This window comes from Salminus brasiliensis, chromosome 3, assembly GCF_030463535.1.
Source record: "Salminus brasiliensis chromosome 3, fSalBra1.hap2, whole genome shotgun sequence".
NCBI lineage: Eukaryota > Metazoa > Chordata > Actinopteri > Characiformes > Bryconidae > Salminus > Salminus brasiliensis.
Window position 1 is genome coordinate 48,903,928 of NC_132880.1, and position 16,638 is coordinate 48,920,565.

Below are 16,638 nucleotides of genomic sequence, written 5' to 3' on the forward strand. Positions count from 1 at the left end.
CCCCTTCCCAAAATCGAGATTCTGATTGGTTCTGCCTTTGAGTTTGACCTGAAGTGTATGCAGGTACATGTAGACCCATAATGGAGGGTGTTTAATCCCATGAAATCCCAGACGTTTGACACATTTTTCACGCACTCTAAAGCCTGACTCTCTGATTTAATGCTAGCTGTCACTCCAGTCGATTGATGTACGTCAGCAACGTAGCCGGATAGATGAGCGGGACGTCAGTGACGGGCGGGAAGTCAGCCGGACACTCTCTAAACCCTGACTGCTTGCCAGCTAGGGCGAAGGTTGCCGTCAGTCCCCACTTTCCTTGAGGCTTGGAAAGATCTGGTTTCGCTACAAGCTTCGTTCAGCTCACCTGACCCCATCTCCACTTACACACATACACACACACACACACACACACACACACACATACACACACACACATAATGCGCCAAGGTGTCTCCTAACGCTCCTTCATGAGTGTTCCTGAATGTTCATGAGGGTCTAGTAGATGAGCAGAAGTTACTGGCAACAGCCTATAGAATTACTCACAAACCTGAAGCTCATCATATTCATTCTATCATATTTATTGATCATATTTGTCTGAACTTGATTATTGACTGCTTTACATTTAATAGTAACATTTTAAATCATAATCAAACAGTGAGAACTGAGAGAAATGCTGCAATATTTCAGAATTGAACAGGTAGGTGTGTGTGTGTGTGTGTGTGTGTGTGTGTGTGTGGGGGGGGGGGGGGGGGGTTAATGCTGGACTACAGTGTTAAATTGCTCCTCCAGTTGTAGAACAGTCCTGTTTGTCCATTCATGATCCAGCAAATCAACATCATCCTTCATCTAATCAATAACAGAAACAATCAGGATTAATCAAAGTGATTATAATTATCAGATTGATATTTAAGTGATATTATAAGTGGTATTTTAAAGTTTGAGTCTCACTATCAATGATTTGACATTAAAGACTTAAATATGAGTTAGTTTATGTTGTGTGTTTACTGTTTACTGTTTACTCACACTGAGTTCTGATGGCTCCGCCCCCTCTAACATCATGTGATTCCCTCCTGAAAAGTTTCAGAGAAACAGAAAACAGAAGAACTCAGACGTCACTGGAACATAATACACACCAACACCTGTAAATAAATTACATATGCCTGTGTGTGTGTGTGTGTTTGTGTGTGTGTGTGTATTACTCACGGTGGTGTTTTCGTCTTCTCCAGATCAGAGCAGTCGATATAGCAGCTGTTAGTAAAACCCCCATCGTGACCAACAGACAAACATATAGCCTGAAATACATACACAGCAAATCCTCAGACAGAACGCAAACACAGCAGCAGGCTGCAGTGCTGTGTATCCCTGCACACAGGACGATACACAGTACATAGAAATACAAACCTTATGGTATAAATAACAGTTATTAAAATAGTATGTATGTAATAGTATGTAATTTATGTACTATAAATTAAGAACACACCCAGTTCTCCAGGCTTATTATTTAAACCTGGATGTAAAAACATCTACCAAGCTTTCATCTCTAATATCTAATTTCTAATCCCTAATAATATTCTCTGGAATTAAAACTGAATTCATTGTTCCCTTAATGAGCACAAGGTATCCAGGCAACATGGTAAACAAGATCAAATTTGTACACATACTAAAAGTGTTTTCCAAGAAATCACAAGACGTACACATTTCATCCATATATTTTGATGCTGAATTGAAACACCTTTTGCCAGTCAGCTCTTGGAAAGGTTATTAACATAGACCTCACCTACTTTTTCTAGCCTGCACTGTGGAGGTTTACTCATTGTGCTCGGTTAAAGACACAAACAGTACAACTGTGTGTATTAATTTAGCTGGATAACGATCAGACCACACTGTATCAATGCAAAAAGCTATGCAATTCCACAATGTTGAAAAAAAAATCTGAAATAAAGTTTTACATCAGATGAACAGAAGCGATATTGTATCAGTTTAAATCTTTGCAGAGTAATTATGAAACAATGAAATTTGTGTATTTCATCCGTATTTTATGACTCTGGGTACTGCCATACACCCAGAACAACTGAGAAAACTGTGTTACTGCAGCTACATTCATGCTGCTCTTCTTCGTTATGGAACTTTTAAACTAGTACAAATAGAAAATCCAGTTCCAGAAAGTAAAAACCCACCCAGGATTAAACTAAATCCAGCTAAGCCCAGGCAACTGGGGCAGATCTTTACTTTCTGGACCTGTATTTTCTATCTTTGAAAAAAAGGAATTAATGGAAGAATGCTGAGGTTTAGGTATAGTATGTTATGGTTAGGTTAGGTAAAGGTTAAAGGTAGATGTAGTTTAGGTTTTAGCTTAGGTTTAGGGTGAGGTGTAGGTTAGGTTAAGTTTAGGTTAGGTTATGGTTAGAATTAGATTTAGAGTGAAGTGTAGGTTAGGTTAAGTTTAGGTTAGGTTAAGGTTAGAATTAGGTTTAGGGTGAGGTGTGGGTTAGGTTAAGTTTAGGTTAGAATTAGGTTTAGGGTGAGGTGTAGGTTAGGTTAAGTTTAGGTTAGGTTAAGGTTAGAATTAGGTTTAGGGTGAGGTGTGGGTTAGGTTAAGTTTAGGTTAGGTTAAGGTTAGAATTAGGTTTAGGGTGAGGTGTGGGTTAGGTTAAGTTTAGGTTAGGTTAAGGTTAGAATTAGGTTTAGGTTTAGGGTGAGGTGTGGGTTAGGTTAAGTTTAGGTTAGGTTAAGGTTAAAAGTAGGTGTAGTAGTTTAGGTTTAGGGTAAGGTGTAGGTTAGGTTACATTTAGGTTAGGTTAAGGTTAGAATTAGGTTTAGATGTAGTGAGTAAGGTTTAGGGTGAGGTGTAGGTTAGGTTAAGTTTAGGTTAGGTTAAGGTTAGCATTAGGTTTAGTTACAGTAGGTACGTTTAGGTTTAGGTTAAGGTTAGAATTGGGTTTAGGTGTAGTGAGTTGAGTCTAGGTTTAGGTTTAGGTGTAGGTAAGGTTAAGTTTAGGTTAGGTTAAGGTTAGCATTAGGTTTAGTTACAGTAGGTACGTTTAGGTTTAGGTTAAGGTTAGAATTGGGTTTAGGTGTAGTGAATTGAGTCTAGGTTTAGGTGTAGGTTAGGTTAGGTTAGGTTAAGGTTAGCATTAGGTTTAGTTACAGTAGGTACGTTTAGGTTTAGGTTAAGGTTAGAATTGGGTTTAGGTGTAGTGAGTTAAGTCTAGGTTTAGGTGTAGGTTAGGTTTAGGTTAAGGTTAGGATTAGGTTTAGGTGTAGTGGGTTAAGTTTAGGTTTAGGTTAAGGTTAGAATTAGGTTTACTTACAGTAGGTTAAGTTTAGGTTTAGGTTAAGGTTAGAATTAGGTTTAGTTACAGTAGGTTAAGTTTAGATTTAGGTTAAGGTTAGAATTAGGTTTAGTTACAGTAGGTTAGGTTTGGGTTTAGGTTAAGGTTAGAATTAGGTTTAGGTGAAGTAGATTAGGTTTATGTTTAGGTTAATGTTACAATTAGGTTTAATTACAGTAGGTTAGGTTTGACTTTAGGTTAAGGTTAGAATTAGGTTTAGGTGAAGTAGATTAAGTTTAGGTTTAGGTTTAGGTTAAGGTTAGAATTAGGTTTAGGTGTAGGTTAGGTTAGGTTAGGTTAGGTTAAGGTTAGAATTAGGTTTAGGTGTAGGTGTAGGTTAGGTTAGGTTAGGTTAAGGTTAGAATTAGGTTTAGGTGTAGTGAGTTAAGTTTAGGTTTAGGTGTAGGTTAGGTTTAGGTTAGGATAAGGTTAGCATTAGGTTTAGGTGTAGTGGGTTAAGTTTAGGTTTAGGTGTAGGTTAGGTTTAGGTTAGGTTAAGGTTAGAATTAGGTTTAGGTGTAGTGGGTTAAGTTTAGGTTTAGGTTAAGGTTAGATTAGGTTAGGTTTGAGTGAAGTAGATTAAGTTTAGGTTGATGTATATGTTAGGTTATGGTTAGGTCAAGGTTAGAATTAGGTTTCAGTGTAGTAGGTTGAGTTAGGTTAAGGCGTAGGTGTAGTAGGTTAGGTTTAGGGTAAGGTGTAGGTTAGGGTAAGTTTAGGTTTAGGTAAAGGTTAGAATTTGGTTTAGGGGTAATATTAGGTCATATTTTACACACCTGCTGGCTGCACACATCATTGTAACACTCGTGGCTGGAGGTGAAGCTAACGGCCGTTTGCTCAGAGCTGTAAAGGTAATGGCAGTCATGTTAATTGTACTGAACACACAATGTAGGGTCCTCCGCTTATGCTGATGCAGAACGTGAAGATTTACCTGTTGGAGTGGAGGTTAGCCATGTGGTGGGCATCCTGACAGGTGACTGTGTGGTTACGGGGGAAGATCCTGCTGGTTCATGTGTAGAAGTAGATGGTGTGTGTGTAGAGTGTGTAGAGATGGATATGTGTTTTGAGTGTGTAGAAGGGGATGGTGTGTGTGTTGAGTGTGTAGAGATGGATGTGTGTATTGAGTGTGTAGAAGTAGATGGTGTGTGTGTTGAGTGTGTAGAGATGGATATGTGTTTTGAGTGTGTAGAAGGGGATGGTGTGTGTGTTGAGTTTGTTGAGGTGTATGGTGTGTGTGTAGATGTTAGCATAACTGTAGTTGCTGAGGCATCGGTGTGCTGTAGAGATGAAGTCCACTCAGGAAAGTCTGGAAATGAGAGAAACTCTTATTCAGTGGGATTCAGTTGAGGCCAGAAATTCAACAAAGTTTATTAGTTTAGAGTTAGGGTGTAAAGTCAGATCTCTGAATAAATTAAGTGGTGATTAGGACAGATCATGGTCAGAAGAAAATCTCAGAACTAACCAGGGGATATCAGAACCCAATATAGTCTGGGGAGGTCTCAGAAATAACCAGGGGAGATTACAACCCATCGTAGTTTGGGGAGGTCAGAAAACTAACCAGGTGAGATCAGAACCCATTGTAGTTTGGGGGAGGTCACAGAACTGACCAGGGGAGTTTAACCCCATTGTAGTTTGGGGGAGGTCACAGAGCTAACCAGGTGAGATCAGAACCCATTGTAGTTTGGGGGAGGTCACAGAACTAACCAGGTGTAATCAGAACCCATTGTAGTTTGGGGGAGGTCACAGAACTAACCAGGTGAGATCAGAACCCATTGTAGTTTGGGGGAGGTCACAGAACTAACCAGGTGTAATCAGAACCCATTGTAGTTTGGGGGAGGTCACAGAACTAACCAGGTGAGATCAGAACCCATTGTAGTTTGGGGGAGGTCACAAAACTAACCAGGGGAGATCAGAACCCATTGTAGTTTGGGGAGGTCTCAGAACTAACCAGGTGTAATCAGAACCCATTGTAGTTTGGTAGAGGTCACAGATCTAACCAGAGGAGATTAGAACCCACTGTAGTCTGAAGAGGTCACATAACTAACCAGGTGAGATCAGAACCCATTGTAGTCTGAGGGGGGAGATCAGACCACATTATTAGATAGGTCCTGGGGGTCTCAGAAGACAGTGATTACCTCTGTTTCAGAATATTAATAATGATGTTTTTGTTGGAAACAAGTGTGGAGTGTAAAATTAAGATTGGGGTTAAGGACAAATGGACAAATCATGGTCTGAAGGAGGTCCCAAAATTAGATTAGAGATTAGAACCAATTACAGTCTTACAGGTCTTAGAACTAACAAGGGGGTGATTATGACCAATTGAAGTTGGTGGTGGGGGTCTTAGGGGAGATTAGAACCGATTGTAGTCAGGGGAGGCCTCTGAACTACAGAGGGGGCGATTGGGACCAATTGTAGCGTAGGGGAGGTCTCAGAATTCACAGCGATTAGTTTTGCTCTAAGAACGTTGCTATTGTTGGACTGGATTAACAGGATTAGTAGTGGGATTAGGATTAGTAATAAGGATTGAGGTTAGCATTGTTATGTTTTTTTTTTCAGGTTGACTGTACCTGTATGGCTTTGTGCAGTGGATGCTGCAGTAATGGTGAGGTGGACCAGTGACTGTATTCCTCCAGCCATGCACCAGTACCATCCACCATCATCCATCTGCAGGGCAGTCAGTGTTACGATGAAGACGCCCTGGCCTTCATCCCTGAGTCGCAGCTTTGCTTGCTGAGACGTCTGTGTGTCCTGCTCTGATTGGCAGGAGTGCAGGTCTCCACTCCTGCACCACTTCTTCTCATCCTCCTTCAGACGGTCACTATAGAGACACTCGATGCTCACGTTCCTGCCCTCAGTGCCGGACACTGAGCTGCCGTTGACCCACAGGTCTGGTGTGTCTGAGAGCAGAATAAAGGAATGTGTGTTTAATAAATAATAAATGATTAAATGATTATGATAAATGATTATGATCATAATGATCAGCCGATGGAGATCCTGTGTGCTGGTGTATGCTATGTTCTCCTCACACATTAATTGTTTAATACCTTCAGTCACCTGCAGTTCCAGGGAGGTCCTGATGTCCGCCTTCAGGAGTCCTCCACGCTTTATGGCGCACCAGTATCGTCCGGCGTCTCTGACCTGCAGGCCTGACAGTGTCAGTGTGGTCACCAGCTCAGCTGGAGAGTCTGTGATGTTTATTCTCGCTGAGTTTCTCACAGTAAAACAGGTGTGCCAGATCTTCCCTTTGCACCAGTACTTCACCTGCCCTCTGAACCGGTAGTTGTAGTGGCAGGGAACAGTAACAGAGCCACCACTTCTGACCGTCAGCCGGTCCACTGTCCAGAGCCCACAGCATCCTGCCCAGGAAGAGAGCTGAGATGAGTTGCCAAACGCAGGCTAGTTTTAATCCAGTACAGACTAGACCTAATCCAATCTGAGGTTTGTACACTCTGAGATTCAAGATACTGTCTCGGGTCATTTCTACATTTCTAAATGCAGTCCAGTCCCTTTTACACACTGAATACACTGAATCTCGGAGGTGCTGAAGATGGAAGATACTGTAGACACTGAAGAACCCCAGTGGATATGTCAAAGTACTAGGCTTTGTAGAACCAAACAAACCCTGAATAGACATGTACACTGTTTGCAGAACAGCAATGGAAGTGTGCTGCTTGGGAAATTCAGGAAATCTTGCAACACCTGAGAATCACATTTACATCACAAACCAGTGTGACCTCAGAATAACAGATAAAGCAATCCAGCTGTGTAATCAGCCCTGTCCTCTGCACTGTCCAGTTCCACAAAAAAATCGACAATATTTATGAAGACTTGGCGGACTGTTCCCTCTCTGACGTCACACCTACTTACATGGCTCTGCTGAAATTACTCCCTTCCAGATCTTTATTAACCAGTCTGACCAGCAGGCCCCCCACCCACCACCACCCATACCAGACCAGCGGCACACTCTCCTACCACTGCTACCTGTTTAATGACCATGTTCAAACCTACATGGACTCCACTATAAATATCACCACTATTAACTATCCCACATCACTCCTTAAACCCTGTCCTTCTGCCATTACTGGTCCATATCTCATATCTCATCTCTCCCCTGTTCTTTAATTTATCCACTGGCCTCCAGTTCCAGCTCATATCCAGTTCAAAAGACTCATCATTTCATGTTTTTTAATCCCATACAGACTGTCCTGTTAGATCTTCTTAAACAGACCTGCTAACCATTGCAGGTCTTTCAGTGTCAAGCTCATTTCAGATCTGCACTCCTCGTTCCTCCTTCAAATGTCAGACCCACCTGTTCACTCCCAGCTTCTCAACTCTCCATCAGGTCTTGATCTATGAGCTGTAATTTATTTCAGTTTCTTTTCTCCTTGTTTTTTTGTAATCTGATGCTTTTTTTGTACAGTGATCCTAAGTCTGTTAAAGGTGGCTTATAAATAAATGATGATAATGATGATGATCATCATCATTATTATTATTATTATTATTATTATTATTATTATTATTAATAATAATAATAATAATAATAATAATAATAAATATTTTTATGAACACATTATTTCTTATTAGATTTACTAATAAGCATTATTACACATTAATGTTCTTCTTCTTCTTCCTCCTCTTCTTCTTCTTCTTATTAATATTATAATTATTATTAATAATACATATTTTTATGAACACATTTACTAATAAGTATGATTACACATTAATGTTATTATTTTTATTATTGTTATTACAAATCAGCTGTATGTTGTATTGTATTTATACTGGCACTAATATTTGCACGTGAGATGTGTTTTCCTTTAAATAACGCCAAATAAGCTATAATACGATTACTTATTAATATGGTTACTTATTAAAGTCATATAAAGTAAACAAGATTACTATTTACACCTTATACTTTTTATATGTCAGTTATAGTTTATAGTTAGCTGTTATATTAAACTGCTATTTTAATGACATCATCATAAGTGATAACAGCAGTTATTTTATGACTTAAAATAAACAGTTTTATTATTTATAATTAAAGCTTCAGTGCAGAGAACTCACCTGGCACTGCCAAGAGTAGAATGGCGTGAACCAGCAGGCACATCTCCGACCTTCAGTACAGATTCACAAGCACACTGCTGATAACTTTATCCTCCTGTGTCTCCTTCCTTTTCTTCTTTCTTCAGGAGGTCTAAGAGTTTAAATAAAACGTTGTGCTCTTTCTTGTGCTCTCAAGCTGTTTAAAAATGTGTGTCAGTGTGTGTGTATGAGAGTGTGTGTAAGTGTGTATCACTTCCTCAGGAACGCTGTAGGATTTCAACACAAACGGAAAAACACTTTTTCCTCAGTTTCCTCCTCGACGTCAAATCTGAGAGTCTGACCTAATAATGAGTAATACATGTATGTGTGTGTGAGTGTGTGTGTGTGTGTGAGTGTGTGAGTTCATGTGTGTATGTGTGTGCTGTCCTCTTATTGAGAAAAAAAAAACATTAAAACACACTTTGTTCTGGAGTTGAAGAGGTGGAACGAACTTCCTCTGGGTGTCCGAACAGCTGAGTTACTCACTGTCCTCAAATGCAGACTGAAGACCATCTCTTTGAGAAGCTCTTTATCCAGCACGTCAAGCCTAAACTTAGTACAGCTCTGATTGCTCTTCATTTATTTGCCGCCATTTATGTGCTGTTAAGCTGTAGTGTAGTTTATAACTGCTGAGTATTTAATGTCTCTGTATCAGGATATCAATACATTTATATAAAACTTACTCTCTCAGTACACTCAGAACTAACTCTCTCTCTTTTTACCTTCTCCGAGTAAATGGCCACCCAGCCTGATCTGCTGGAAGACTGCCCGATGAGGTCCCCTCTACTTGCCTCAGACCTGCCAGTCCGACCATCAGGCCCCCCACATACCACCCATACCATACCAGACCAGCGGCTCACCCTCCTACCACTGCTACCTGTTTAATGACCATGTTAAAACCTAAATTTCTCGTAACTATCTGCACTATTAATATCACAACTATTAACTGTATGCTGTATCTGGTTTGGTCATTTTTATCAATAATTAATAAATAGTTAAGGGGGACGGGTCAGTAGGACGGGTCAGTAGAGGAGGAATGGTTACTTTCTCCATGTTCCACCCACCAATGTTTTATACAAATTTCAATGAATAAAAGAAATGATGCTTTGAGCACTTTACAGTTTCTTATTAGGGTTGAATGGGATTTTCTGGAAATCCTGAACAACCTCTTAGCATTAGATACAAAAGAATGCTAAGCACTGATCAATCAGTTCTTCATCTCATCAGTCTGTTCTTCTAAAAGGGTAAAAATCATCAAATTCATGATATAAACAAATACACCAGTACTGCACTATATTATTGCAGCTAACAGCAGCTTCTGCTGTGTCTGGTTATGAAGGGGTTGAAGGAGGGCCGTCAGTCTGTCTGTCAGCGAACCACTAAGGAATATGTTGCCAATTTATAAAGGGACACACGACTGTATTCCCCTCCACTGCAGAACTGTACAGCTGCAGTGCTTCTTCACTTTTTTACATTCTTTTTGATGGTGCCTGATTTTACAGAACTACTGTCAAATATTTGTAACTTCCTAAGATTTCTTTATTTCAGGTTCAGTTCATCAATCTGCTCTTATAGAATGATGCATTATTCTAATAATGTTACATATTTATATCTAGAAGGTCATGTAGAGCTGGAGAAGTACAGATATGTCTATTTTGCAGTTACTCTCCTCGTCTATCTGCTGATTATTTGCTGCAATGCTGTTGTCATTTCTGTCATATTTGCAAACAAACAGCTCCATGAGCCGATGTACATATTCATCGCTGCTTTACTCTGCAATGCTCTTTGGGGAACAACTGCTCTTTATCCCAAACTGCTGATTGATTTTCTGACTGAAACGCAGATGATCTCTTTCGGAGCCTGTGTTTTTCAGTCCTTTCTATTATACACTCACGGGGCTTCTGAGTTCACACTGTTATCAGCTATGGCCTATGACAGATATGTGTCCATATGTAGACCATTACAGTACGCAACTCTTGTGAAAATGTCCACTGTCAGAAAGCTCTTATTTATCTGCTGGTTTTTGCCTTCCTGTGAAGTCGGAATAGGGGATATTCTAACATATCAGCTGAAGCTGTGCAAATTTCAGTTACATAGAATCTACTGTAATAACAGTGCCCTTCTAAAGTTAAGCTGTGAAGACACATCTGTAAGAAATTCATATGGACTGTTTGTTTTAGTCATCGCTGTGTTTCCACCTGTGATCTTTATAATCTTCTCCTATGTTAGAATTCTCACCGTCTGCTTAAAGAATTCAAAAGACTTCAGAAGAAAAGCTCTGCAGACCTGCTCCCCACATCTTATCATCTTCACCAGTGTTTGTGTTACCTCCTGCTTTGAAGTGATTAACAGCAGATTAGAAGGAAATGTTCCTCATCTGTTTGCTATGATAATGTCTGTTGAAAATCTGGTCATTCCTCCTTTAATCAATCCTGTTATTTATGGACTGAAAATGCAGGAGATTTTCAATAGGATCAAAAGAATGATCTGGAAAAAGAGGATACATATGACATTTTAGATTTGCATAATTACCTAATTACACTGCATACTGCACAATGTAAAAAGTGTCAAGAAGATCAAACAAATTGTATCCGTCTTCTGTTCATCCATCATAAACAAACACCTTTTGCCACAGCTGTAAATGTTTTTTTGTCTTGTGTTGTGATACAATGCTCCAAATAGGGGAATTTATTATGCATGTATTACTTGCACTTTGTTGGCTTGTTAATGTAGCTTAATGCACACTTTATAACGTACGCAGACCTTACATTAAAAATGTGCTGTGAGTGTGTGTTGGGTTTAAAGAATGGATGGCATTCCAGTGTACAGTAAACAAAAAAAGTTATATGGATGAATGACTAAAATAATTTGTCTTGAAAACCGAATGCATATAACACCCATATAATACATGTATATTATTCATCTTACTGGACTGGCAACAATTCTTGATCCCCCAATTTCTATTGCTGTTTCAAGCCAATAAATATGAGAACTCATCATTTGACTTTTTATTGGGTTCAGTTTAAAATGTGGCCTACTGTCAGATTAACAGAGGAAGTGATGGTTTGAAATTCCTGACAGTGAAGTTAAGTGAGGGGATATAAATAAATATTAGGCAGCAAAGAAAGGAGAAGTTATCAGAAAATGGCCTCTTCAACTTTTCTATTATGTCCTTACATTTACAGCCTGAAAGCTGAGCATTAATTCATATTAATGTACTTTCATGTTTTCATCTTAAACTATTTTTGAACAGTGTTGTGGATTCTGGAGAGATGAGGCTTCAGGGACTTCTCAAAAATGTGATTTTAATAAGGTTTACTTAATAATAATAATTACTTAATAATTAAGTATATTTACACGTTGTGTATAAACAGTAGACTGATTTACCCGTAGAGTGATTTAAATAGTAGAATGGTTTAAATGCTATAAATAACAATGAAGCCTTAACAAATCCCTGCAGTCCTATGTGCTCCCTACTCCAAACACCTGATCCAGTTCATAAAGGGCTTGATAATTAGATGAGGACCTGAGTCAGGTGTATTGGGGTGGAGGAAAAAAAACACAACAACAAATGGCCACTATTAATATTAGCACATTTTAACTATCATAACTTTGACCATCACTGCCATGACTATATTAAGTTCTACTACACCCTGATTATTAAATTATGATTATGATCAGAGCAGTACACCACTGTGTAAATAACCTTAATTCCTTAATTATGCAAGGCATATAAGTCATTAAGGTGTATTACTCAGTAACTACAGGGACTTCTGTACAAACTGGCGGGGCCATTCTTTGGTAACAGAGGTTTGTCATTACAATTTCAGCCCACCGGCGGACAATAGACTGTTTAAGGGGTTAAAAAGTGATGTAATTGTACTACGGCAGATACAGCAGTCAACATCCCAGAGTAATCATAACCGACTGTACTGACAGATCACACAGCAGAGACTTAATGAGGCCTACAGATTGACAGCATATTGCCTAGGTGCTCGAAAAGTGGAAATAGCTCCACCACAGCCATAAATGTCCCTGTAACCAAATAAAGTGGCAAGACATCACGGGACGACAGCTAAGACAACAGTGACACAGCTCAGCCTAGCACTGAAGCTTCTGCTCAATGTTCCTGAGGCTGATCACAGTCAGCTAATGGAGCTAATGGTTGTGACACTGGCAGTGTTGCTATGAGTCTGATTCTGCACTCACAGGAAAATGCTGATGGAGCAGCCTGTACCTTCACCCCATTGAAGAGAGCTCTGTAGTGGGCTGGTTGGGAGTGACTCACTATACCCTGCTTGACATGGATGACAGATCCCCATCTGCAGGGTTTTCCTAGGTACCCACAAGAGAGCTCCCATGGGTTTCCACCAATGTAAACTGGTGCATTGTGGGACTGGATTTCCCAATGTTACATGCAAGTGAATAAGATCCTTCCAGTTTTCTTTGGGCGAAAACAGAAGCGGGGGATTTGGAAACCAGAGGCAAGCACCAGCGTCTGCATGGAGCAGCAGCAGAATCAAATGAGGCTGACTGAGCAATGACTGAGGCAGTGAGAGAGCAGGACGTGGTTGAGGAGGCTGTCAGAGGCTTCAGCCAAGTAGAGCTTGGATAAGATCAGGTGGTGAGCAGCTGCAAAACTCGGGATTGTGACACTCAGAGCCACGGAAAAGGGTGTGGCTATTTATATATTATATATTTATGAGCAGAACATATCAAGTGTTTAGTGATACCAAAGTGTCCTAGCAGTACTTTTCCTAACCCTTTTCTAATGAAACAGACTGAGCATTTAATGCTGGGAAAGTGGTGGGAAAATGACTGAAACAACTGTGGGATAGGAACTTTTACTTTTACAGGTCTGTGTATATCACAATACCTATATGAAAGTACTGACAATTTTGCTGATATACTCATGAAAGCATATTGTGTATCATGAATACAAAATTTACCATGATTTAATTAAATGTCATCATATTACCCACCCCTAATCACATCACCTACATTTAGAGTGTTATTAATATCCATCTTAATTAGAGACTGAAGCTCCACCTCCTCAGTGTATATCACAATATCTACATTTAGAGCATTATTAATATTCACCTTAATCAGAGACTGTAGCTCCGCCTCCTCAGTGTAGATCACAATACCTACATTTAGAGCATTATTAATATTCACCTTAATCAGAGACTGTAGCTCCGCCTCCTCAGTGTATATCACAATACCTACATTTAGAGCGTTATTAATATTCACCTTAATCAGAGACTGTAGCTCCGCCTCCTCAGTGTATATCACAATACCTACATTTAGAGCGTTATTAATATTCACCTTAATGAGAGACTGTAGCTCCGCCTCCTCAGTGTATATCACAATACCTACATTTATAGTGTTATTAAAATTCACCCTAACGAAGGCAATATTTCTTCTATCCATTTATGGTGTTTTGTTTGTGGAGTTTGGCCACATAGGTGCGCTATCTCTATAGAAAAGGTCTGAGAGAGTTCCCTCAAGGTTCCCGCCTCTCTGATGTAAATACCTGGAAATACACCTGAGCTTCAGCCCAGCACTCTGCACTTCGTTTAGCTCTGTTAGCTTTAGTCTCGCTGTAACCGTGAGCTGGAATAGCTGAGTTGTGTTTGAAATGTTAGGTAGGGAGTGACTGCCTCTCCCCCTGTTCTTCAGAGAGCACTGCAGGTTTCATTAGACATTATTATTTAGTTTATTACTGTTACTCATGCTCATCCCTGAAGCCACATCCTTCCACAGCTGTTGTACATCTTGCTTTTTAGATTGAATTAAATTTAAATGTAATTTATTAAAACTCATTTAAGGTTTTAAGTGAAATTTAATGTTAACTAGTGTTCAGTGTTTTTCTGGTCCGCTCTTACATTAAAGCAGCATTATGTGAGAATTGGCATTTCTCAATCTTGCACGCCCTCTACAGTCAGGAAGTGTAATTGGCACTTTGAGCCACCCCTACAGGACTTGCTTTACAAGTGTGTAACATCACAGATTAGAGTCAGATGCTTGTGGTAAAGATTAGATACAGATTAAGTGCAGACTGGGTGCAGAATAGATAGAGACTGGGTGTGTAAAGTGAAATTGGGAGTGATACTTCTAATTTAAAGTGAACAGGGAGCAGAGTAGGTACAGACTGGATGCAGAGTAGATGCAGACAAGGTACAGACTGGGTGCAGACTGGGAGCAGAGTAGGTACAGACTGGGAGCAGAGTTGGTACAGACTGGGAGCAGAGTAGATGCAGACAAGGTACAGACTGGCTGCAGACTGGGAGCAGACAAGATACAGACTGGGTGCAGACTGGGAGCAGACAAGATACAGACTGGGTGCAGACTGGGAGCAGACAAGATACAGACTGGGTGCAGACTGGGAGCAGAGTAGGTACAGACTGGGAGCAGAGTAGATGCAGACAAGGTACAGACTGGGTGCAGACTGGGAGCAGAGTAGATGCAGACTGGGAGCAGAACAGGTACAGACTGGGTGCAGACTGGGAGCAGACAAGGTACAGACTGGGTGCAGAGTAGATGCAGACAAGGTACAGACTGGGTGCAGACTGGGAGCAGAGTAGGTACAGAGAGGATACAGACTGGGTGCAGACTGGGAGCAGAATATGTGCAGACTGGGAGCAAAATAGGTACAGACTGGTGTAGACTGGGTGCAGAACAGACACAGACTGGCTGTCGGAGTGAGAGTTGGGCTTAATGCTCTTGGGTCAGTAACTGAACTCTCCAATTTCATGCAGCCAAAAAAAAAGCTTCAACCTTTAGACGGTTTAATAACAAACAGGAGAGTCAGACGTGCAGATTTACACCTGACCAACCCGAACAGAAACCTCACATAAAGATGAAGTTTGATCAAATTCTGTAATTATAAAGATACAGAAATAAGTTATAAATAATAAATCAACATACATTTAGTCTAATGATCTAATAATCCTCTTTCTGAGATTAGGTAAAAGTATGATATTTTTATTAAACATTTATTTTATTCCGTTGTTTCATGGTTTGAGTGCTGGCTTATTGGTTACAGGGTTGTGGGTACAATTTCATTGTACTGTTTAAATATAATTACAATAAAGGACTTAACTTTACAACCCTTTACTGTGACCCAGATCTCAACCCTCTTCTGCCTTATTGTACAAAATATGGACAGAAGTATTGGGACACCTGCTCATTCAGTTTCTTCTGAAACCAGGGGTATTCAAAAGAGTTTTAAAATCAAAGCTATAAAAAAACTGTCTCTATTGTCCAGGGAATGCTTTCTAATAGATTGCACCAGGAGCATTGTTGTAAGGATTTGATGGCATTCAGCCACAAGGGTATTAGTGAGGTCAGGATGTTGGATAATCACCACCCCACCTCATCATCCCCAACTCCCCAAGTACTGGATGGAGCTCCACCACCATCCATCATTCCAGAGAACACAGTTCTTCCACTGCTCCACAGCTCCTCAATGCTGGGGGGCTTTATACCCCTCTACTAGCCCACGTCTGGCATTATTACGCAGCATGGTGCCGATAGGTTCATGATGTTTATCTGCTCCAGGGAGTCCTATTCTATTGGCAGTACTTCTCTACAGGGACTAGACAAGCTGTGTGTGTGTATATTTGCACATCTGTGTCAGTAATGGGTGCAACTTAAAGTAGCTGAATGCCTTAGAAGGCACATTAGTAGGGGTGTCCACAAACATTTGGACATAGAGTATAACATGAATATTGTGATTTAGTGTTTAGTGTCATGAACAGCTAAAAAGGAGATACGCAGGCCGATCTGATTATAAAAGTAAATACGTTGGGTACAATTTTGAAGCCAGTCAGAGTGTCTCACTCAACTCGGATCCCAGAGGACATCAATAATCAATCAATAATACCGGTCTCCTTCTAATAATCTGCTCATTTTCACAGTGTGATGATGATCTGATTGTGATGATCATTAAAGGTGCTGTATTTTGAAAAAAATGACTGATTGATCTGTGTTTTGACAGATATTGATCTAAGAGGTTCTAATCAATGAGCTGATCTGTTTACAATCAGACCCCTCAGATGGTGCAGATGGAGCTCCTAAACACGAACACCCAGAGGCATCTTAACTGTCTGTTATATAAATCACTGTAACACACAGCACTGAAACCAGGGTGCTAATAGTTTATCACAGCTGTGTGTGTGTGTGTGTGTGTGCCTGTTTATCTCCTATGTCCTTATTTACTAATGCC

General features: G+C 40.1%; 2 protein-coding genes across 2 annotated transcripts; one reads left to right on the top strand and one right to left on the bottom strand.

The window, feature by feature from the left end:
* Positions 1-541: 541 nt before the first annotated feature.
* Positions 542-8,599, bottom strand: LOC140551508 (uncharacterized). Its single transcript, XM_072674957.1, has 8 exons — positions 8,394-8,599; positions 6,374-6,685; positions 5,897-6,226; positions 4,261-4,635; positions 4,106-4,172; positions 1,201-1,289; positions 1,021-1,067; positions 542-843 (listed from the first exon to the last, which is right to left on the bottom strand). The coding sequence occupies exons 1-8, from the start codon at positions 8,434-8,436 to the stop codon at positions 751-753; spliced, it is 1,356 nt and encodes a 451-aa protein (XP_072531058.1). The 5' UTR covers positions 8,437-8,599; the 3' UTR covers positions 542-750.
* A 1,388-nt stretch (positions 8,600-9,987) lies between these two features.
* On the top strand, positions 9,988-10,929 carry LOC140551509 (olfactory receptor 6N2-like). Its single transcript, XM_072674958.1, has one exon. The coding sequence runs from the start codon at positions 9,988-9,990 to the stop codon at positions 10,927-10,929; it is 942 nt and encodes a 313-aa protein (XP_072531059.1).
* The last annotated feature ends 5,709 nt before the right edge of the window (positions 10,930-16,638 follow it).

Excerpts from the sequence above, each read along its gene's own strand:
- LOC140551508 (XM_072674957.1), bottom strand. The coding sequence starts at position 8,436 with ATGTGCCTGCTGGTTCACGCCATTCTACTCTTGGCAGTGCCAG. Across the intron at positions 6,686-8,393 it reads TCTACTCTTGGCAGTGCCAG|GATGCTGTGGGCTCTGGACA; the intron begins GTGAGTTCTCTG and ends CTTCCTGGGCAG. Across the intron at positions 6,227-6,373 it reads GGAACTGCAGGTGACTGAAG|ACACACCAGACCTGTGGGTC; the intron begins GTATTAAACAAT and ends TTCTGCTCTCAG.
- LOC140551509 (XM_072674958.1), top strand. The coding sequence starts at position 9,988 with ATGATGCATTATTCTAATAATGTTACATATTTATATCTAGAAGGTCAT.